The sequence below is a fragment of the Jatropha curcas genome, chromosome 10 (assembly GCF_041381405.1).
Source record: "Jatropha curcas cultivar XTBG-Jc1 chromosome 10, XTBG_Jcur_1.0, whole genome shotgun sequence".
NCBI classification, from domain to species: Eukaryota; Viridiplantae; Streptophyta; class Magnoliopsida; order Malpighiales; family Euphorbiaceae; genus Jatropha; species Jatropha curcas.
The window spans coordinates 7,149,426-7,174,292 of NC_143160.1; the positions used below are offsets into that span (position 1 = coordinate 7,149,426).

Consider the following 24,867-nt stretch of genomic DNA (forward strand, 5'->3'; position numbering starts at 1 on the left):
AACGTTTTTCACTGAACAAATCACACAACAACAGAAGAAAAAAAAATATAAAGAGAGAGTTATCTAATTTAAAGAAGGGTTTCCTAAAATCAGAGGAGAGAAAAACAGTGAAGAAATTATTATGGAGTGTTTTTGAGAAACACTTGGAGTACCACTATTTTAGTATTACTCTCTTGGTGTACCTACTATTTTTAATAGTGGAAGAATGATTTGGAGTTTATCCCGTGGACGTAACCCTAAACAGTTGAGGGTGAACCACGTAAATTTCTGTATCCTATTTTTATTTTTCTGCTGCGTTAATTTTCTCTTAATTGGTTAAAAAGGCCCAACAAGTGGTATCAGAACGGATGCTCAAAAACTGGTATAAAAGCTGATGCCTAACAGAAGTATCATGAAATTAATCTCTTTTTTTTTTCTTATTTTTTGTGTATTTTCAAAATCAAATGCCCAAAAGGAGAAGAAAATTTTTTTCATCCCACACCGGTGCTCTTTAGCTAAACATGATATGTCCTAAGCCCTAAAAGAAATATGTTCTTAAGTCCACATATGCATTGCCGTTACAAGAAGTGTTTTATACCCTCGATATTGCCTTAACACGCAAATTTACTAGAAATTTTAATAAGTCTAAGGATTTGCTGTGTAACTTTGGCGTAAAAGGAACTCAATAGTCTCTTCCCTTTCTCCTCTGCAACAAAATAGTTAAATAAATACATAAATAATGTCAATCAATTAGGAATCAGGACATTGATCTCTAGGGTCATGAGAAGAGTCATGCATATATTTGAAGTAATCTTTCTCTGCATCCAAAACACCCTGAACAACAAACAGATAAATCAGTTGCTGGAAATGTAAGCGGCAAATGTGTTTTAACTTCTGTAAGTTTGAGGCAGAACCTTAATGATCACAATGGCTGCACCCTTGTGTATCTCCTCATTGAACTCATGACAAGCCAAACTCTGCAACGTGCAGAAAAAACAATTAAATAGTAATCTCATTATGAATAATGCAAATATTAAAATAATGTGAGCAGTGAGACAGACTTGAACACAGCTTGGGCAACCGGTAACTCCAGAGCAATGGCAGGATGTGAGAAGTTCCAAAGCAGCATTCAGAAGTTCTGTGAAATAGGGTTGAATCTATTGCACATGCAAATATCTCTAAATTAGGAGCAAAGAAAGCGATATCTCTATCACTCAACAAGTTTTGAAAAGAAAGCAGCCCTCAAACTTTTGAAATTAAAAGATGTTCTTATATCCCAGGACTATATGCATCAGAAAGAAACTCTCATTGAAAACTGAATTGTGAACATCACAGCAAAGGAAAATCTTAAAATGAAAATTGACAAGTAATTCTAGAAAATTTTTTAGTGTGAAAGGACCACCACAGATGAGACAATGGACCGTCAAAAAATGCTCAAGCCAAATATGTAGCTGCCTCAAAGCAATGAACCTATAAAATTCAAAGCTAACGACATTCTCAAAATTGCATTAATTATCACCATTTTGAAATTTGAGTCAAAAGCATAGCGTTCTTAAGCTTACCACAAAATTTAACCACTCTTCATATTATTCCAATTTAATCATAGTCACCTGCTTTGTGACACCAGTTCCTCCTGGATGCTGATCATATATGAGAATTCTTTCAGGGCAGTAGCGGGTATCATGAGGATTAGGACACTCTGGAGCCAAGTCAGACGAATTGCATCTTATATATCTGTATCCAAAGCATTGTGAAGTGGTCAAGATCACAGCCCCTTACTAGTACATAGAATTGGTATGACTAACAACTTCAAGCTAGTAATAGCATATGCAATATGTTAAAACACCTGAATCCGACAGTTCTATTCAGTGGGTAAGCCTAACACAAAATGTCAAAAGTAGTTGCAGCATTCTCGTGACAGAAACTAAAAATATCTTTTAAGATCATAAACATTGAAGACTTACAAAGGCACTAGTTTAAGAAGAGCATGAGAAGCTGCATGCAGACCCTCCCGGAATGGAAAATCTTTCAGTACCGTATTCTTAACTGATTGAGGAACTTGAATCCAAACTGCCTGTATACAAGAAGATATGCAAAATAGATTATGAGCAAAGAAATAACAATGCCAAGTCATAATTGTTGTATAATACCGGAGTGACAAATCTATTGAATATCATCTTCAACATAGAAGAGCGAAGGACAAAATAGTGACACCTGTGAATCATATGAGTATTTAGGAAGAGAAAGATCAAATTTATCTAAGACGTTGTTGGTCCCTCTTTGTATGCAATAGAAGCCAAACCAAGTAGTTGTAACTTTGCAATGACTTGCTTGAGCTGTTGTTTTTAAGGATTGGTTCTTGGAAACCCTTGCTGGATACGCCTAAACAAATGCAGGAAAAATAGTTTATAGTATTTAACATGATATCATTACATTATGATATGAACATGGAATAGCAACAATCTAATAACTTCATCAACACTCCATTTTTATAGAATTTGGAGCAAATTTCTGAGCTAATGAAAGAACATATGTGTATATATATATATATAACTTTTTTTGACAGGGGAAAGAACACCTTTTTTTGATAGGACAAGGAAAATGTATCGATAAATTCATTACAATTATTATATATGTTTTTGTTTTTCATTTATATTTGGAAGTTTAGAATGCTGCAGTTCTAGTTTCCAACCATAATTATAGTCCACAATTATCTCTAATGAACTCTGTGGTTCAAATTTCCCACTGCAGCTGTAACTCTCAGCAATTGAATATTATGACGGCGTAAAATAAAAATATAAAGTGGAAAAACACCAAGGCAGAGGGATAACTCTCTCATAAAAAATAGTATGCTGAACCTTTACAATTACTAACCATTTGAACAAATTAAAGAAACAGCTTAACATAAGCATGGAAAATTAAGTAGCAAAAATTGTTGAAAAGCAGAAAAGAGAATACGAAAAAGTGAACCTAAAAGACTGACTTACTATATCACCACCGCAGACATGAACATCTGTATAATCACGGGTTTTTGTGTAGTATTTCAAATCTGCTCTACGACACAGAGCAAACTTTTCTGATACATTCAATACCTCCACCAAATATGTCTTCCCTTGGTGCATATAGACTGCACCCTCGTATACCTAAATCAAATGAATTGCATTAAAAAAAATGAAATGAATTGAAGAATAAGCATGTGCAACTAAAAGGTAAAACAGATGGCTGTGAGCTGTCTATAATGAGAAGGGGAAATGCAACTTTTGCCACCTGAAAGAAAGCTTTGCTTTCCTCTATCTCTTCGAGGACCTCATTCCCATTTCTGTCTACAACTCTGTATCTTACAGTCTCTATCGCTCGAATACTAATTCCATGTGATGGAATTTTCTATAAAAAGGAAGTAAAAGAGGAGATTATTAAAAAAGGAAGAAAGAAAATTATTCAAATAAAAGTTTACAGATCAAATTTAAGAAAATTATTCAAATAAAGGTTTACAGATCAAATTTGATATAAGTATTAAATCTAAATGTGAATAAATAAAATACCTCACGGCCAATGTAGCTCCATATTCTAGCAGAAGAATCATGTGACAGATCAGAACTCAGGTATCCCATATTTTTAAGGGTCATTATGGAATAGCTCAAACCAGCGCCAAAATGTTTCTCATCATAAATCACACTCAATGGATGCTCAAAAGCAGCACAGACCAGCTGTTGTTCAAGCACCTAGACAGAGGATTGCATCAAAATAAATGAGAATAAAATTGCTTATACGTGGGATCTCAACATGAAACTAAAATTAAATAAAAAGAAAATGTTGCCGATAGAACTTTAAACCTGCTGATTTTGAGCATCAATATGATTGCACTCAATTGGGCTACTAAAGAGTTTCTTTGGAAATTTCATAAAATACTGATCAAGAGGCCCTTCAAATGCAACATACACAGCAAGAGATGGCTTTTCTCTTCGTCCAGATCTGCCTGCTTGTTGCCATAGGCTGAATGAAAGATAAAAAGGCTCCCAATAAAAAGTTAAAATTAAAACAATGTATCTCATATTCCTGAGAAAAGCATAGGTGATCAAGCATTCTACCTAGCAATACTACCAGGAAAGCCTAAATGCAGAGTGGCATCAATGTGTCCAACATCTATTCCCAACTCAAGCGCGTTGGTTGCAGCAACTCCACACAGCTTTCCACTGAAAAAATCACTCTCTATTTTCCTTCGATCCTGCCATATCAATTGACCAGTGTTACAACTAGTAGCTCGTCACAACTCATGCATATAACCGCAAGAAAAAAAAAAAAAAAAAAAAAAAAAGAAAACCACAAAACACAAGGAGAGGTTTGTTGACATCATGCTGGTGGCAAGAGAGGCATGAACACATCAAAGAAGAGGTACTGATGGTATTATTGGCATTTATATCAAGTATCATGATTCATTCAAATCCCATACAACAATTAAAAAGAGCAATCATCGTCAAAATAACAAACGAAGATTCTGAAACACTTTTAAGGATTTTTAACTGTATTTTGTAGTTAGTCCATTGTCTTATCAAGGAGAAAAGCAGCAATTGAAAGAAAATAGCTTCCATCTCCTCAAATTACAATGTTAAAATTTTTAAAGTACAGAAGTATGAGGCCCAAAATTAGATCATAATTAAGATAAAAGAAAAGCCAGATCATTTTACTTTGATACAAGGATAAAAATGATTTAGGACAGTATTAACAATTCAGAACTGTAATTCAGGTCAATAGTCAGTTGCAACAATGAGGAGACTACAGGGCAGCAGTCTGAAGTTTCTGCTACTTAAGTAGTAAAATAAAATACTTCAACAAGCCATGTTATGAGATTGATACTGCACTTAGTGTTGCAGACAATGAAATCAAGAATTTTAGGATTATAGTCTAGAAGTATCTACAGTTTCTTTTGGATATTATAGTATATTTCTTGTTCTTTAGAGTCGTATTTATATGTCTATCTAAAGAAATTAGTTGGCTATCCATTAATCCATTTACAAGGGCAATTTTGTAATTTTCAGCTTTTTGCTGGAAAATCTGCCCAGAGCCGTTCGGGAGTCTTTTAGTTTTATTTAGAATCCTAGTTCAAGTACTTATTGCCATGGATAATGGTTTTCCTGTTATTTGTCTTTAGGAGTCCCTCCCTTTAAAAGACTTAGACTAATTTGGAAATTCATTCACATTTAAGTTAAAGGATTACTTTGGATCTATAGTTCAGTTAACGAATATTTCAGCAATTTAATGCTCTTATTGAATTGTGTGATGCAATTCTATCCCTAGTAAGTGTGAAACTTTCGTGATAGGATTGAGTCCTAGACCCTATTAATGCAATGCTAGTAGTTCTATTTTGTTTTGTTTGATCTATCCTTTACTTTCAAAAGAAAGTTCAGATCTGCTAGCCAAACTAACTTTCAAACCCTGATTCTTTATTTCTGCAAACATTAGCCCTAATATCCTAACAGTTCAAGTTTTCCAATGCCATCCTCCATCACTTGGGAAGACGGAAATTCCACCTGAATTTTGGTTTAGTTGCCAAGAGAAAAACACTTTTTGCCAATTCAGGGAACAGTTTCACTGCACAAAAAATGAATTTAGTAGTGTGCCCAAGTCTCTATTGTAAGAAGATTCTAGCGGTCATGATTGTCATTGCCATCATAGTTATGTATAGAGAGCTTGAAGCAACCCTACTGACCTCAGCAGTGTAGCCGGCACGATAAGCACATATTAAATCCACGAGGTGGGGTGCTGTCTTTTGAAGGATCTCACGCCTATCACAGTACAAATTAGGAACATCATTTTCTTTTAGCATCTGATATAAAAACAACAAAAGGTAAAGCCCAAAGGCCATTTAACAGAACAGGTACATGACTCTCAGAGATTCGTTGAAGTCCTGAAAATTATTATGACATACGTATAGGACAAAACAAGCTCAATGAGTTTGCGTGAATTGCAAAAAGCTATGCAACGAAGTCCATGCTGAACCATTTCTGCAAAGAGGTATGAAACTTCTGAAATTGGGCTGGAAAAACAAACAGAACATTAGTTGTTGTAATACTATTCCATAGTCATGACAAATATAAATAGTTCTTCTCAAGTTGTTCAATATGCATCTAACCTTCATATTCTTCAACCAACCTAAAGACAAGAGGAACTTGTGTGGAGCTAAATCTTAACTAATGCAACATATTATGATTCACCGTCATGTTCTGTATTATCATATGTTCTAACTGAAACTTGCTTTCAAAAATAAGAAATGGTAAAGCAAAATTTTAATTGATGCAGCTACAGCGAAAAAGGAAAAACACCACAATCTTCCCACTTAATTGTATTTATATGTCTGGAATTGCCCCATTCCCCTCTGGAAGAGTGATAAGCTCTTACTCTCACATGTTACCAAAATCATATGACTAGCATAGAAAACATGAAGCATTCACATTTGCAGGTCATGTCACATTTGACATAATATAAAGTCCTAGGAAAATTTACTAGAAGTTAGTGCTGCATATAGTACCACTCTACAGCCATCTCCAACATCATATAGACAATGAAAAGGAAGCAACAACATCATCATATACATATAAATGAAACGAAATTTCACCTTGATTTTTTATTTGCAGTCAGACTATCATCTTTATTCGACGCCTGTAATAAGGCAGTTAGAAAACAAACACAATCTCCCCATGCAATTCTTTCATAGTTATTGAGAAAAAGAAGGCCAGCAGTGCACTTACAGTTCCTGGATATGAAAGTGGATTCCAGAGAGCAAAAAGTTTTTGAGAAGAAGGACTCCCATCATTGTTAATAAGCTCCAACGTTGAAAGATTTGCAAGTTCCTGAATGCAAAAAGAATTAGCATCTTATCCTGATAAATTCACTGGAAGGCAATTTTGAACATCTAGAAACACCATTGGCTGTCGGACAAAAGAACATGCAATCTCATGAAGTAAGCCACATATGATCAAGCAAAGCTCTAAACTAGCCAGCTAATACCAAATTAACATCTAATAATAAAATTGGACTCACTATTTGACAGCCAAACTTGCTCATCGAAGAAGAATACAAACCATTTAAGAGCATATGGAGATTACACAAATAATAGAGATTTTAGAGTTCACACAAATAATAAACGTCTAGTTGGTACAGGAATACTCATATGATTTTGCTGCAAAACACTGTTGTACTTGAAGCCAATTCAGTCAAACACAAAAAATGGATATTACTCTTAGCATAAAATGCTCACATAAATTATATGTATGAAGGGAGACCGCCATAAGATTTTGATTAGCATGCAAAAGCATCAAGTGCATGATTAGTATCTCATCTCACCATACAATGCTCACGAGGGTTGGCTGAAGTTGCAGTTGAGAATATAAATGAGGGATCACTTCCATAAACTGCAATTGAAATCAGAGATTGCCTTGTTATTATTATTGTTATCGTTGTCGTTCTTGTGATTAGATGTCCAGGAAAAGTATAATCTAAGTAGGAGGGGGAATGGGGTGGGGGTCCTCTATCTTCTGTAACGACATTCGGAAGTTGTACCATGAGAACATATCCGGCGGAGTCTTCTCAATATAAGAGCAGTATGGCATCCAAATGCTCCTCTATAAGCATGAGCTTCATCAATCACCACAAACCTAATTTACATAAAGCAAACCTCTTGATAATAAATAGAAATGCAAGCAATCAGTGAAAATTACGTTGTAATTTAACGTGTAATCAAACGGAGGTATTGAATTCAAATCCTAACTAAAAAAGCAATAAAACCCTAATTAGCAATTTAATAATAAGCAGTAGTTCAATGATACCTCAGATTTGATAAAATTCGACTGAACTGTCTGTGAAATGGTAAGATTGTCATGTGTAACATATCTGGATTTGTGATCAACTGCACTCCAAATTGAAAAAGATTAAAGAGCACAACTAGGAAACTCACCAAAAAAAGCTTTCATATCCAAGATACGCAAAACCTATAACAATACCAGTCTAGTATTAGCACGCAGCTCTGGCCTTTCCCTCTGAGATGTATCGCCATCATATATGCCAATATTTATGGCAGTGTCAAATCTATTTGTCATAGCTAATAATGCTCTTAGTTGATCTTGAGCTAAGGCCTAGACAAATGAACAGGTTGAATTATCTACATTGCCCCAACATAATCTGAATATATAAAAGAATGCAACTGGTTCTGCAGGACGCAAGAGTCCAAAGCAACTAAAAGACAATGTAGACTTCCAAAAAGCTGTTGCATCATACCTTAGTTGGAAACAAGTATAAAGCACATGAATCCAAATTCTGGGACAATACTTCAAGAACTGGTATATTATAGCAAAGGGACTTCCCACTAGACGTCATTGTTGAGACAACAACATTCTTCCCGGCAAGGGATGCCATGATAGACTCTGCCTGTAAATATTGCAACAGTTGATACCTATAGAGAATTTTTTCCCTTTTTTTTTTTCTTTTTTTTGATTCAAGAAGAAATGCTACAGGACAAACACTATACCTGGTGGCTGTATAATTTAGTGATCCCCATACATTTGAGGGAAGATTTTATGTTATCTGAGAGTTCATGTGGTATTTCTACACATATTGCATTTCTGGCACCAATGTCTTCAACATGCACTATCTGCAACCGTCAAACTTGCAGAATTTAGCAATCAGCAAGCAAAATGTTACTAAGATCTGTTAAAACCATCATTTGTTAATTCCACTAATGCACTGACGGTATCACGTTTTTTAACCTTTTCAAGTGAGACCACTGCCAAAAACATCTGGCAAGTGTTAGACATATTCATATTTCTAGATCCCAAACAGAATCGAAAAGCAAGTCTGCGAGTGTAGAAATTACTTGTCCATTTGCTCCAGTGCCCTCTCTGAGATGTTGAAGCATTTCTGCTGGTAGCAATTTATTTGTGTCCTGGTTTGCTAAGGAGTTGTTAGCTCGTTTCAGAAGCACTGAATTCAGTTCAAAAGATTAAAAAGAATATGCCGTTAGTCAGACACACTTTCTTTTCAGTGGAGTATTCTCCAGTGAGACCTTGCATGGGCCAACACTACTAAATTTGACCTAGCTGCAGATTATACTGGAACTTAATAGTAGTTTGAAGAATAAAAAGATCTAGAAAAATTCCTGCACCATGCCGATCTGAACAAGCTAACTCTCAAAGGAACAAGTCCAGAAAGCATCGTGAGAAAGCCCATCGATGAAACTATTATATTGAGCAACTATCCAATCTTTCTGTTTAGTTACCACCAATAGCACATAGGGAAACTACAAAATCTTAATAACCCTCTTAATCCAGAAAAAAAAGATGGAAAAGGAATTTATTTATTTATCATTATAAGTTAAAAACTGTAACAGTGACTTCTAACTGAAAATTCCATAATAGGATTTTGACTCTACAATATCAAATGAGTTTGGAAAAAAAAATAAAAATAAAAGGAAGCGATGGCATCTTGAGTTTAAATTTCTTTTTTTTTTTTTTCCTGTACAAATGCAGATTAATCAGAAGCACAAGTAAACAATACAACCACTTGATAAATAAACATATTGATATAACCTACCGAACATCGTGTTCGGAATGAATAAGAGCGTGGAGCAATGAACTGGCTTCCTTTTTCCTTTTTTGCTTTATTTCCCCTTGCAGGAACACCACCTTCCTTCACAAATTTGAGTAAATCTTCTAAGGAAAAGTGCATTGTAATTGCATTTCCACTTTTACCCTGTATGATAAAAAAATTGCATTAATCTCAATTATTTAAAGGGTTTGTAGTAATTTCACAGCAGAAATAATAAATGATACTGCAAATATGTCATTCTTGAAATTGCAATCCATCCAATAACAGCATGAATGTGCTTCCAGATGGTCACAAAAGATACAAGATAAATTTTACTATTATGACTTGTTTCATGCAATAAAAAAAATTCTATCAAATCCAAAACTTGAATGCATTCTTCAGAAGCAAAAACTATGTGACATACCTAAACTTAATTCTTAAATCAGAATACATGATATTTCATATTAAAGGCAAAATAAACACCAAATTTCAAGGCTACATTATCCAAAGGAGGAGTTCATATGAGAAATCAAATGCATTCATGGAGCTGACCTGCATTTCATATGAACTTATATCCATCCAACTGTCTTTTTTGTATCCCAAGTTCCCAACAGCTATTAAGCAATTCCAACTATGAAATCACAGACGAACTGATACTATGATATGTAGCATATGTCACTACATATACATGCACTAAAATAGGTCCACATATATCACAACTGACAATCTAATACACATAACATAGGTGCGTACAGGCCCGCAATTGTGCTACTTAGTTTTTTGTGAACATTCATGCACAAACTGATACCAAAAGTATGAGGTAAAGGGCTAAGAAAGATAACAAAGGATTAATTTTTCTAATCAATAGTTCTTTCACAAATATTCAGGATAGACATTTACTATGATAGCTAATAAAATAGTTACCAATTTGACCTAAAATGAAATAATTCAACTCAATTCAATAAATGTTCAGCTAAGGATCTTTTTCTTCCACTCTATAACTCTAGGACTACATTAAAAGGAAAACGCCTCACTTTGTACATGTCGATGAAAATCCTATATATATAGTGACAAATTAAACATTCATCAAACTTTTTCAATAGGCAGAACCAATCAAGCATACCATTAGAAGTCTAGCAGCTGTCCACAGATCAGTTTTAAAGGAGTTTTCACGCTTTCTGATCACGGTAAATATCTTTGATAGAGACATGGCTTTTTGATCTGTGGAATGGGATATGCAAACAATACCATTTGTTCAAAACATGATAAAATTAACATACAGGGATTAGGGTCTTTTTTTTTTTTGGGGGGGGGGGGGGGGGGGGAGGGAATGTATATGTAATGTTCATTGTACCATTCCTCGATCGGGTTAGAATTTCCTTTCTTTCTTCTGATTCAGAATTGATGATAATAAGGGCATCGGCAGAATTTCCAGGATTTGTTTCATTACTAGTGAAGCTCACTACCTGAAACAGAGAAAGTAAATATGTTAAGCATTCCAGAAAAAGGAAATGTTAAATGCCACTCCCAAGACCAGCATGAGTCACAGAGGCATATTTGACAACAAGGAATGGAGCAAGAATTATTAGATTGTTTACCTATTAAACAAATCAAGACCAAGAGAAGGATTCTCCAGACTAAACAATGAACGAATACGAAATATACTCAGAAACCACTAAATAAAAAAATTCCAAACAGTAGAGGTAGAAATGGTTTAGACCATGATTACCAATCTTATAAGACAATGAATTGATTCAACTTTTATTTAGAAGGAGGGGAGAATTAAAAGGGAGAATTAAAAAGGAGAACCTATCTTGCCTCTATTAAGAAATTGCCATGCACAAAAGATAAACTCCAACTGTTTTGGTGATAATACCCCAAATAAATAAGAACAGAAAGAGAGAAAAACCTTTGGCAAGAATAATCATGTGGAACGCCTTTAACTAAAAAAAAAAAAAAAAAAAAAAAAAAAGCATGATGAAAATAGCACGTCTAGGTAGATTTTATCTTCTACCATCATGATAATAATAACATCTTTGGAAAGTAACATTCACTGAAAACATGTTAGATTACTCTACAGTGTATGATTGAATTACAGGTCATTGTGACCATCGTTGAGAAGTTAAGTGGGATAGCATAAAGTACTTGCAACCACAACCCCTTATCCATATCCAAAACAATATGGAACTCTCCATCAAAACAACTCAGACAAATGTGGAAAGCCTGATGGCTCAGAAAGCTGACAATAGCGTCACAGAGCACACATTTTCTTCTGGCAATGAAACATTTAACAGTCCACATATGAGAAATCTGCAAACTAGTATGTGAATTTGTTGTGAGCATTTGTATCACGCCTCTTTCACTCTCAAAGAAATAAAAGAAAATCAGGTATTATTTAACTAGCATGTATATCATTGTAAAGCTTGTCAATGAAATACCAATGTCAACCACAAATCAAACTCAAAAAATTCAATGCTCTATGACCTGTCAAATAAATTAGCATAATTCTAAATAACTAGATTGTTCCTCCCACAGTTTGAAGCCAGAATCACAGTTTTTGGGTCACAGTATGTAAGTAATGGCCAGCACCAACATGAATTTTTGAATTATCAGAAAGATAGTTTACATCTGTAACATAGCAAGAATTCACTGAAAAGAGCAGCTTAAACATTTTTGACAGTTAATATGGTACCTAGTAATTGAAAACAAATACAATATTGGGAAAGAAAATAAGCAAAAACTTAACTTATTTAGAAAAGGACCTTTGAAGAAAGTTGAGGAATGCGAGTATCTGCTGGAGAAATGAAATTTTGACTTGAAATTTGACTAAAGGAAATGATAATGAAAGCTAAGAATGTTCTTGTTGTTTACAGGTCAAAAAAACTTATGCTTTACAATGTGAGGACCATAGTGGCTAAATAAACAGCATGATATACTATAAAAACTTGTGCACCATTTTGGGCATCACAGTCAATTTTAAATCCAAGTAATGAAATAGGGTGAAGCATAATAACAGTTTAAGATAACATATCTAGCAGCCATTCCATTAGGCCATGTTTCAAACAACACTCCCATACCAACATCAAAGAATATGAATTAACAAGTTCACATAACTTGGCCAAAAAATAACACTGTGGTTTCCATAGATCTCAATGTATGCATGTGTTTGATTTTGTGTGTCTATATACATGCATATACAACACAAAGCAAGTTTCAAAACAAATCCTAGTATCCAGAAACAGAAAAGGGAATTATGTCTTAGACCATGTCAAATCTCGAGCAAAACCATATACTGCTGCTCATCCCACTACCAATACCATTCCTGATTTAAAAATTTTGGAATCAGCATAGGTTCTTCTACCTTTCCAAAAGTTGAATATGACAAAAACCTGTTTGACCTAATAGCAAGCTTCATAAATCATTTCAAAGAAAGAAGTCTTAAAAATTCAATCAATTACCTTAGAACAAAGAATAGCAATATGCTCTATATCCTCAAAGTCAGCTCCAAACCCAAATTTGCTAAGCTGCTTTAGAGCGTCCTTCAAACGAGTCGAGGTAATTTCTTCCTTCTGCATTTGGAGAAATGCAGAGAAAATATTCAAGAAAGCAAATGCCTTCATAATTCTTTTCAACCATGCCGGACAAAAGCATGAAACCTTGTTGTCACTGTATAATCCTGAATCACTATTAGCCCGATTTCCTAACAAAATACAAGTCCCAAAATGTGGACTTCTCAAGCAATTCAAGGATTCCAAAACCTCAACAAACTTTCTACTATTCTGGTCATCAATAATATTCTTGTTGGAAGACTGCAAAGTACTCCATAAAAAGGCATAAGGTCCTTCTTCTTCATGCTTATCATTATAGTTCTCAAAAACCCTTTTTCGTTTGCACCCAGAATAACTAGCATTTGTATCATTTGATTGGTCAAGAAAAGACGAGAACTCTTGCATCATATCTGAATAAACTGAATCAGCATATGCAGAGTTTAAACTTTGCTTAGGCAAATTTGTTGAAAAATCAGAACTTGGCGTCTGAGGCTTATCTTTCTTGATGAATGGAACCAATACTAACAGTTCACCAGGTTCAGTAGAGCTAATGCGACTCTGCAACCCCAATTTAACTCCCTATACAAGAATTAATAAAGAATTGAATGATTAAGTTAGGTTAATTGAGACAAAAGCAATATTAAAAAAATCAATATTCATAATTTAAACACCATACCGAAAGTGAAATTCAGAAAAAATAAGACTAGAAGAAGTCAATTTGAAAGACCAAGAAACAAAAATATAGAGAGAGAGGACGGTTACCTTGAAGAAGAGGTGAAAATTGGGGGAAGAAGAAGCAGGAGGGAATGTGAGAGTCAATAGAAGCTTGAGGTCGCTAATGGTTTTGTTTGGCCCTATAAAAACCGTTGTGGATTCACCCGTCAGCGTACGCACTTCGATTTCTCTCTCCTCCTCCGCCATTGTTGATCTCTCCCGCTAGCACTGTGTGCTAAACTGTTAGTGAAACTAGTTCAAAAAAAAATAGAAGGGTTTTTATAGTTGTCCCTGTTTGCTGCGGCGGGGAATCGGTTTGGCTCTTGCTCACGTGCTCTCACTTAAGTCACGTGCCTAGAGGAACACTGCGAAAGAAATATTGGAAGACCAAAAATATAGTAAACTAGCAACATCCCGTGCCATGCACGGTTAAAAAAAAGTTAAAAAAACTAAAATTGAGAGAATATATATATATAATTTATAGATTCTTGAATAAAATTTTTTTATTATGTTATTAAAAAATATTATAAAGTTATATTAATAGTAAAAAAAATATTAGAGTGATTTTTTATTATTAAAGTAAAAATTAGTAAATAAACATGTGTTCAGAAATATGGATTGAAAATATTGAAATTTATAAAGATAAATATAAAAAAAAGTAAAATAAAAGGTAGTAAAATTTATTAATTTGATTTATTTTAAAATTAAAGTAATTTATAATTAATTCGCTATTTCATTAAAATTCATGAATGAATAATTTATTTTAAATAATTAAAAGTGGTATAGATCTTCAACTTATCATGTTATTAATACTATAATTAATCAATTATATTTAACATAATTTAATTTAATAAAAACTTTTAATTTTTTAATATAAAATAATAACTGTCCATATCATTAAAATTTATAGATTATAAAATTTATTTATATCATTAAAGTTATATAAATTGTTATTTAACATGCTATTAATTCTCTAACATTATATTAATTAATGACATTTAAAACGATTTAATTCAATCATAAATTAATTTATTTTTAAATAAATATAAAAATAAATAATTAAATCATACACATATCATTTATTTGGAATCCTATGTGACCACACCAAAGAAAATTCAGCCTATATATATATACATCATTGATAGTTTACGGCTATAAAAATATGTTAAATAATCTTAAAAAAAGACAAAAAAAATGAGTAAGAATTATTAAACCCATTAGTGAAAATAGTTGAAATGTAGAAAATTCTGAACTTTTAAGAAAAAATGAATAATTTATTTAAAACCAATGATCAATACACCTTTGCAAAAAATACCTTAAGAATAAAGTGACACAATTTATATATATAGTATTAAGAAAACTAAAGTGTTTTTTTGAGAGTAAATAATTTAAAATAAAAAGAATGCATTGTCACACCATTTAAAAAAAAATAAACGAAAACGTTTAGATAGGAAATGTCAAAATACATTAAAGATAGAAAACGGTTGTTAGAGGAAACATTTGTTACTTCATAAATTTGAGACTAAATATTTGTTACAAAACAATACATTAATACATTAATTGAATAATTCATTGCTATTAAACTTTATCATTTTTTAAAAATTAATAATTAATAATAATTACTTAAAGCTATTAGTACATTAAATAACTAAATCAAACCAAACTAAAAATATTAACGAAAAATAAATCCAAATCAAACTAATAAATTAATACATTAAATAATCAAATCAAACCAAATCAAAAATACTAACTCAAAATAAATCCAAAAGCAAACCAATACATTAAATAATCAAATCAAACCAAACTAAAAACACTAATTCAAAATAAATCCAAACCAAATCAATACATTAATACATTAAATAATGAAATCAAATCATGCCAAGTGGAAGCCTAATCAGAGGAATATGCCACGTGTCAAATTAAAAACACATGTCAACTTTCTAGAGAAAAATGACTTGTTTATATATATATATATATATATTGATGTTTGAACACCGCCTATGGTTTTCATTCTTAAGGCTCTGCATTGTTAAGCATGAATCTGTCAGTTCTCATATGGTTTATGTCTTCTTAGACTAACATCATCCAACTGCCAAATTCTATTCTTTGATTAATGTTCTGCCTATTCTGCCATAAGCTTTCTGTCTATTCCTTGCTGATGCAAGATATTGGCCAACCCAGAAGCACCAGGGAATGCTGGTGATGTGGATGAAACTTGGAGGGAAGCAATTAAAATTGTATTTGAGCTACCAAATTGGTTTTTCTTGTAGCACATCTTGATCACAACTTTTTTCTTTTAAAAGCATTTTTTTTTTTTTATCACAAGTTAGTCATTCCTATAAAGGAATTTCTGTTCCCGGTATTATTATACTAAGTCAAACGGAGGTAATATAGTTTTAAGTATGTCAAACCAAAAAACGCTCAAACGATCATGGGAGCCCAACATGATAATTTAAATTAAATTGCTTAAAAATCATTAAAATTTATTATTTTAAATATTAATTTAGACTATTATTTACTAAATAAAATTAAACAGTTTAATGAAAAATTTGATTTGAAAATAATATATAATTATTAATTAAATATATATTTGCTTATTGAACAAATTACAATTACCTCTACAAACAATAATGGTTTGAAAAAATGATTTATTTCATTAAAAAAAAAAAAAAGAAAGTTCAATATCTTTCATAACAACATGAAAATGTTGAATGCATAAAAACTATTTTGTTCACATTGAATTCAATTGATATATGAAGTTAAAATTTTCCATTTTAATAATTTAAGTAATGATCAAATAAGCACTCTGCATATTAATTATTAAAATAATAATACTTTAATTAATTAAATTCATACTCATAGAAAATTAAAACAATGACACGGTTAGTTAGGTGTGTGTTTGTTTTTTTCTCCAGAACAGGTAATCTAACTAATATATTCTAAATTGACTTTTTAAATTTCCATGCATTTTCATCCACCTACTTCTTAGAACAATATGAAACCTTGACAAAAGAATAAAGAAGAAGCATTCTTTCTGGAAGAGAGTACTGAAAAAACCAAAGTCAATTGTCTATTTTTCAAAAAAAAATATATTTTTTTTTCCATGTTTTGGAATAATATTCAAAAAGAATATTTGAATATTATTAATTTTCTAATTCTAACAAGGAAAAATATTTGTTTGTACTAGTGCTACATTTGGTAAGCCCTAATAAAAAGTAATCAAATATATTTATAGTGTAAATTTATGCTGGAAATGCATTTGATTATATTATGTTATATTTCATTACGGCTTATTAAATACAATATATGTATTTATTTCTCATACATTACCCGAGTAATAATTAATTATCATTTAAAAAAATATTACATTTTTCTTAATGAAAAGATATCAAAACTCTTACTCTGGGCCAATTATCATTGTTAAAATTACTTAGGTTGTGTTCATAACTTTTAAGCAGTAAACGTTATTTTTTATAATGTTTGTTAACATAGCGTGTCGACTAGCTTTTAGAGGTTGAGGTAGTGTTTTATAAAAAGTTAACTCATATAATATTTAGCTCGTTTTATGAAAAGTTATTCAACTAGATAATAATTAAATACTATTAAAACAGTTAATAGCTATCAAAATAGTTAATTTTACCGAACATATCTTTAATTTAAATGTTGATTATACAAGCGGGTGCAAGTCTTTCCCCATTCTACAAGGCATTATTACGTACCGATCTTCAACACAATGAACATTCAACACAATGGTAGCTTGCCAAATGCCAAATTAATTCCGGCAAAATTGGACACGTGTCTAAAGGAAGCATATTTTTCTCTTTGAAAAATCTTACAAAGATCGAGTCAAATTAGAAAAATTATGTACTATAGTCTATAAATATGACACTACCTTCACCTTCTTTTCTCCAACTTGCATTCTTAAAACAAACTTCTCTGCACATTCTTGCGTTAGCAATGGCATTAGAAACCAAAATTATGCTTCTGGTTGCACTTCTTTTCTTCTCCCTCAGCCATTCTGAGGCATTAAAGTCCAAAACCAATATCACCCGTCTGCAATTCTACATGCACGATGTTGTCCGTGGCCCGAACGCCACCGCCGTTCGAGTTGCCGGCCGAGCTAACTTCACTAGTCCAAACCCAATTGAAGCTATGTTTGGATCCATTTTCGTGATGGATAATCCATTGACAGTCTCACCCGACCCAAATTCTACAGTCGTAGGACGTGCACAAGGGATATATGCTATGTCCTCCCAACAAAATGAGTTTAGTCTACTCATGACATTGACTTATGCGTTCATTAGTGGACCTTACAATGGTAGCTCATTCAGTGTAGTCGGCCGGAATCCGGTAATGAGTGAGGTGAGAGAGATGCCGGTCGTCGGTGGCACCGGAATTTTCCGGCTTGCTCGAGGATATTGCTTGGCGAAGACACACTCGATGGATCAAATGGATGCAATTATAGGATACAATGTTACCTTGTTACACTATTGAGTTAGAGACATTTTATTTTGAGTAGAAAATTATTGATTTTTATGCTTTAGTTTCCATCATGAGTTAGTTTTTTATTGTAATAAAGTTTCAATTTTTATGTAGCATTTTTGTAATAAAATATATGATTTCCAATAATAATAATTCAACAATAATATGATTTTTTTTTTTTATTTATACAAGATTTCGAATGCTTCAATATTCAATTGTTCCAACGGTCGGTTGATTAATAAGAATATTATTTCTTAGTTATTCATTTAACTAGTGTTAAAACTCCGCGATGCGTGGATCAATATTAAAGGATGAAATAAATTGTTATAACTTCAAAACAATATAATACGAAAATTAGACGGTTAACACAAACATGATACATTTAACTCGCTTAATATCATAAACAGATTAAGTGGATCGTGTTGACCAATATACAACTTGTGTGACTCGCTTAATATCATAAATAGATTAAGTGGATGTATTGATCTATATACGATCTATTTAACATGCTTATAGTACTTTAACTTTTAACCTATTTAACTCCAATCTTATTTACAAATAAATTCACACGTAAAATGCATAAATTATTTAAAATTCATAATTAAAATAAAAAAGTAATACAATAATAAATTTTAAATAGATTTTAGTCGGAGTATTTATATCTAACACTAAAATTATCTCTTTACTCTTAAATAAACAGGTCGCTCGCCTAACCCGCGACACAACACGTTTATATTCGTTCCATAAATAAGTGACTCATTTATGACACAAACTCATTTAACCTCAACCCTAATCCATTTATTTCGCGTGTTAGGCGAATCGTGTTCACATGTCATGACCCATTTTGACACCCCTAGTATGACCTGCATAAAAAAATGCACACACACTATTAATATATTTTTCAATAGTGATAATAATTTTGAAAATTTAATTAATTATATTGAAACAAGAAATTAAGTATTTTTTATTTTATATTTATGATTTATTATAAATGATTGTTTTTTGATTTGAAGTATTAATGTATTATACTTATTTAGTGTAATGTGTAATAAGCATGTGGATGCCCTACCTTTTTTAAAAATTATCATATCTCGTATCTTGTGTTTGTGCAATCCAGCTCCTGGTATATGAGACTACTTTATACACTATTAATGTATTTTTCAAAATAGTGATAATAATTTTGAGAATTTAACTAATTATATTAAAATAAGAAATTAAGTATATGTTTATTTTTATTACAAATGATTGTTTATTTATTATCATATCTCATACGTTTCCGTATCTTGTGTCCATTGACTGTGCAACCTAGCTTCTGATAGATAAAAATACCCCATATGTTAAGGTAATCATTAAAATAAGAAATTAAATATTTTTCATTTTATAGTTTGGGTTATGTATATTAATTTAATTTTAATTTAAACTAATTATATTAAAATAAAAATTAAGAATTTTTTATTTTCTGTTTTTTATTTATTATAAATATTTGTTTACATATGAGACACCCCGAATTTTTATTTTTGAAAACTTTCGAATTTTTAATAAATCAAAAATCTCGATTTTCAACTAATGGGCTATATATATACCAAACAATCTCAATTCGAGCCCAAAATTTTACGAGTCAGGCCCAAGCCCAAATAAAATATCGAAAAGAAATTTTGAATCGTAAACGGTTAAAATTTTTGAGAATAATACGAAACCCCGTAATTTAATCTATTATGAATATATATAAAATCATTATCCTAAAATCAAATATTGTTACTATAAATAATTTTATAATTATTGAGTAAATGGAGAAAATATTATGAAACCGAATTAAACGGTTAAAATAAATTGAATCAGGCCCGAAAATCAGTTTAATTTGTCGAGAACCACCCAAATAATCCGAGAACCGAGGGAAAAACTTGAAAATCAAGCGAAATGAGACCAAACCACTAAATCGGACCAAACCGGTTTGAATCGAACCGGAATGGCCTAGAGTTTGCTAGAAACCGCCTTACTTTTTTTTTTTTCCTTTCTTTTCTTTCTCCTCTCCTTCTTCAGGCGCGCGACAGCCTCCCTCCACCCTCTCCCTCCGTTTCCGGCCACCGCTCGACGAGAGCGAGATGGCGATCGTCTCCGCTAGAGCTCCTGGTCCGTTTTCCGACCTCCTTCCACACTGGCAGAGTCTCCAGTGACGCGAAGCGGGACTGTCTCCATCGACAATTCTCCTTCTTCGATCTCCGACGAGATCGAGCAATTCCGGCAACGTCAACACGAAAGACAGGCGTCGATCGAGTCACCTCCACCTTGTGAGTGTTTCTCCTCCATTAATTCCGGCTACAAAGCTTGAAATGGCGAAATCACCATTAATGGCGGCACCAAGCTACTGTCGGACTAATTCAGCCAAATGGAGGGCCAACCTCGCACAACCGACATCAAAAACGGACTCCTCGATGAAATTTGAGTGGGGTGGCGTGAAGAAGGGTCAATTCTGGGTGGCCCCAACTTTTCCGGCCACCGTGGACGGCGGCGGCGGCGGCGGTCCGGCGAGTCTCCGGCGAGGCACCAGGGACAGAATGTTCCTCTCTTCGCAAGGATCGTGGAATCGTCGCTTGAATTTCAATTGGTATGCTCTAAGACCAATTTCCTATTTTGGTATAAATTCTAAACTTAGTGATCATTAGTCAATTAAATTGAAAATTTGAATGAATTGATTCATATATCATATACGAGCTAGGTTGAGAATGACCTATTTTGATGAACAACAACTAATTTGAATAATTGAGAACATTTAGATAAACTAGTTATAAGAATTGATATATATATATATATTAGTATATATATAAGGGCGAGTCGAGCTACTTATAATTAATTATAATTATATATATAATTAATTGGATAAAAAAAATTAATTGAATTATAATTAATTGAAGCATTTGTTCTTATTGGCTAGTATAAAATTTAACCAAGGTATAAAAAAAAAAATGTGACGTATTAGCTTTAAGCAAGAACGAAGAAATGAAAATAATTGAAATTAACTTACTGATATAAGTTTTATTTGATTATGTATGTATTAAAGCTTTCATTTGTTTGGTAATTAGCTATACTAGCTAGTTATAATTATATGATGTAAATAATGATTGTCATTATCATTGAAACATAATTGTTGTGAACTAATGGTTGAGCGTTGATATCGTGGTTTTGGGAGGAGGATGGGGTCTTAAATTGATTGATTGCCCGATGGATGGGCTGTGTGTACTGATTGATAAATATATAATAATACTGTGTTATCTAAACAGGTGGATAGTCCAAATTATAGGGGAGGTGCTGCCGAAATTTCGTTAGAACTTGAACTAGTTTTAATTAATAACATAATTAAAAAGTTTATTTAGATTAATTCTATAACCTAATGCATAATAAACAGAGTGCTCTAATTATTTATTTATTTTCCTTATTATTCATTTAATTATTTAAGTATTTAATTATTTTCATTGTTACTGTTTATTCTTATCATTGATTTTATTGTTGTTGTTTGTTGTTAATGGTAATTATTTAGCTATTTAATTGCATTTGAGAATGAATGTCCAACTGATCAATATGTCTGCATTTGATTGCAATGTTTGATTAATTGTGTTGTGAAAATGCTGTGCTTTGTTTGTGTGGAATTGGGATGAAGTGGACCACCATGGGTTTGTGAGGACGGTCTGTGATATGGATCCTGAATACGATATGATACTTGACCGTCGGCCGGGAAAATGGGAGATCGGCGCCCCCTTGTGCACCTGATGATATAGATTATATGGGGATTTACAGGATGGCTACTTGTTGTTGCGCACCTGATAATCTAGATTTGATTGTAGCCCGCAGGGTGGCCTCCTGTTGTGAGCACTTGATGATCTAGATTGGATGGAGACCACCGGGTTGCCTCCTGTTGATATGGAAAAGAAACGAGAGAGTAGAAAAACAATGAGAGGACTGGTCAGTGAGGATTAGACCAGTTGGCCGTATGGGGGATCGGCTCCCTGGTGCACATGTACGAGAGGGCGAGCCATGTGTGAGGACGGCTCGTTGGGGTTTCAGGTGGTGCCACTGACTAATTACCACTTGCTTGATTACTTGAAGGTGACATTACGTGTGAGTGCTGGTATGTGCCATTTGTGTGACTGGCTGCGTGAGCATATAACTAGTCGAATGACTAGATTGAAATGTTTACATATTTGTGTGACTGCGTGTGTTGTGCAATAATTATTACTCCTTAGAAAACTCACATGTCTTATTTGAATTTTCAGGAAGTAAGTTTTTCTTTAATCCGATTTAGGCTATGTGTCTTCGGCGCAGGGCAATAGAGAAATTTTTATAGTGCCATAATTATTTTACTATGTAATTATGTGTATAAAAAAGCCATGTATACCAAACAGTTAGTGACTCCGCAGTTGTAAAAATTTACATATATTTAGTTGTGTATTAACATAGACAAATTAATCCTGTAAGTCCATATTAGAATGTGATGTATTGTAAATTGGGCCCGAACTTTAGAATGCTATAGGAGATAAACTTGGGCCGAGAAATAATAAAATATTGAGGTTTATTGTTCATAATCATATGGGCTGAATGTTGAAATTTATACCGAGATATTGGATTCTAGTGTTTCAGGCTGACTACGGGCCTCGGGGGCCTTAAGCTTACCTGGGCCCTAGTGCCGGTCCGGCCCATGGAATCGGGTCGTGACAAAGTTGGTATCAGAGCTTAGGTTAGGGTTTTAGGACACAACTGCGGAGTATAGGAAATTTCTTTATGTTGGGATCGGCCGTAACCAACATAGGGAAAGAAACCTTGTGATTTTCCTCCCTAGGGATGGTGGACGCACTAGACCCTATGAGGTGGGAAAATCCACACTTATTGCGTAGATCTATGATTACGGAGGAAGTAATTAGAGGTTCGAAGTGAAAGTAGACAATAAGATAATCCATCGCAATACCTATAAGGGCTAGAGTTGGTATCGACCCTTAGGCTAGGGAATAGAGTAATACCTGATGGTAGTGGATTGGCCTGATCACCCAGTACACTACTTTTCATGTGAGCTCTATTCCTGTCAGTGAATAGGATAGTGTAGAGAGTAAATAGGTTTTTCATTTGTACGGCGCATTGATGAACTTTGGGTGATTAGGAATCGGTATTTTAGTATTCAGCACGGCTACTGAATTTCTTTAGAATTTATTCAAAGGATAATCTTTTTATAATTTTATTTACTTGATATTCGATATTTAAATTTAAAACCCATTTTAATTTTGAATTCAAAATTGTGTTATGATAAATAACTTAAAATTGATTATTTATATATAGAAAAAAATAATAATAAAATAATAAAAAAAAAAAAAAAAATTATTTGTGAAAGTTGTCTATTTATATCACGGGGCCAATTGGATCGGCTCATAAAATGAAATGATTGTGAGGATAAAAAAAAAAAAATAAAATAAAATAAAAAAAATAAAAATAAAAAAATTCTAAAGAAGATTTGGAAAAGAAGAATAAGACAAGTGGTGATGATGATATTAAGTAAGTAGACAGTTAGTAGCTAAGTAAGAACATAACATTGGAAAGGTTTGAGGAGACAATTCTAGTTTAGAAGCTAGATTGCAACCAAAGTTAGAGTGTAGGACTGTTTAATGTAATAAATGGGAGAAGTAACATTAGAAAAGGACTGGAATGATTAGAAAAGGACTGGAATGATTTAAGGGTATAGAAATGATTCATATAACAAGTTGTAAGTGAGGAATAGATATAAGTGAGTAATAGATAGATGCTAATTTTAAGTTAATAGTTCCACATATGGTACCTAATACTTAATTAAATGAGACTAATTAAAATGTTAGCATTATGGTTTGAAATTGTAGTCTAGGAGGATATGGACAAAAGAGTAAAAGTAGTTCATAGTATATGTAAATCAGACTCTAAGGAGTTGATGAGATCGATTTGATGTGATATTGGGATGGTAAAGTAGTATTTGGTCGGAATATAAGAAAAATTTATTGAAGACCAATTTCCTTATATTCGGTATAAATTATAAACTTAATAATTACTAGTTAATTAAATTGAATTTGAATGAATAATCAATCAAATATAATTTTAGTAAGAATTAGTCGGTATAATATTGATGTAAGCTAATTTAGGAATTTAGGATAAATAATAATGATAGGTTGAAATGCTGATGGTAAATGACTTATGATTTACAATGATAAGTAGTATAAAGGGGAACAAGTAGACAAAATAAGTAATAAGAGTACTCTAACATCTTCATAGTGGACTGATAAGCAACATAGTTGGAATGTAAATTAGTAAAAGGTGTTATTACGAAAATCAATCTTATTGATAAGTTTTTAGAGTAACTTGAGAGATTGAGTTAAAGCGAAATTGATAGTTAAATTAAAAGCATTAAAATTATAAAAATAAAAATAAAAATAAAAATCTTTGTAGAGGCATGATAACTAGTAGTACAGTGAGGTCATTAGATCAGGAGCTATCTAATAATTGCACCTATCTATAATAAGAATATTATAGGGAAAACAAGACATATATAGGTAGAACCAAG

At 32.6% G+C, this 24,867-nt stretch overlaps 2 protein-coding genes and 1 long non-coding RNA gene across 4 annotated transcripts; 2 read left to right on the plus strand and 1 right to left on the minus strand.

The window, feature by feature from the left end:
• Positions 1 to 585: 585 nt before the first annotated feature.
• On the minus strand, positions 586 to 14,056 carry LOC105640667 (UBQ, helicase-c and DEAD-like helicase domain-containing protein). Of its 2 annotated transcripts, XM_012225039.4 has the most exons (27): positions 13,866 to 14,056; positions 13,014 to 13,682; positions 10,910 to 11,021; positions 10,679 to 10,776; positions 9,562 to 9,720; positions 8,846 to 8,914; positions 8,501 to 8,623; positions 8,251 to 8,400; positions 7,977 to 8,108; positions 7,803 to 7,882; positions 7,537 to 7,631; positions 7,321 to 7,388; positions 6,726 to 6,827; positions 6,593 to 6,636; positions 5,906 to 6,013; positions 5,687 to 5,762; positions 4,068 to 4,204; positions 3,813 to 3,972; positions 3,522 to 3,701; positions 3,247 to 3,363; positions 2,967 to 3,122; positions 2,194 to 2,361; positions 1,944 to 2,053; positions 1,590 to 1,713; positions 1,041 to 1,136; positions 894 to 956; positions 586 to 813 (listed from the first exon to the last, which is right to left on the minus strand). In XM_012225039.4, the coding sequence occupies exons 1-27, from the start codon at positions 14,022 to 14,024 to the stop codon at positions 730 to 732; spliced, it is 3,639 nt and encodes a 1,212-aa protein (XP_012080429.1). In that variant the 5' UTR covers positions 14,025 to 14,056; the 3' UTR covers positions 586 to 729. The 2 variants fall into 2 exon arrangements, with proteins under 2 accessions (XP_012080429.1, XP_020537574.1); XM_020681915.3 differs by lacking the exon at positions 5,906 to 6,013.
• A 3,661-nt stretch (positions 14,057 to 17,717) lies between these two features.
• On the plus strand, positions 17,718 to 18,480 carry LOC105640668 (dirigent protein 22). The gene has a single exon (XM_012225040.4). The coding sequence runs from the start codon at positions 17,775 to 17,777 to the stop codon at positions 18,309 to 18,311; it is 537 nt and encodes a 178-aa protein (XP_012080430.1). The 5' UTR covers positions 17,718 to 17,774; the 3' UTR covers positions 18,312 to 18,480.
• A 1,864-nt stretch (positions 18,481 to 20,344) lies between these two features.
• LOC149492997 (uncharacterized) lies at positions 20,345 to 22,876 on the plus strand. The gene is made up of 2 exons (XR_016322852.1): positions 20,345 to 20,904; positions 22,597 to 22,876. It is a non-coding gene; the product is annotated as an uncharacterized LOC149492997 (long non-coding RNA).
• Positions 22,877 to 24,867: the final 1,991 nt, after the last annotated feature.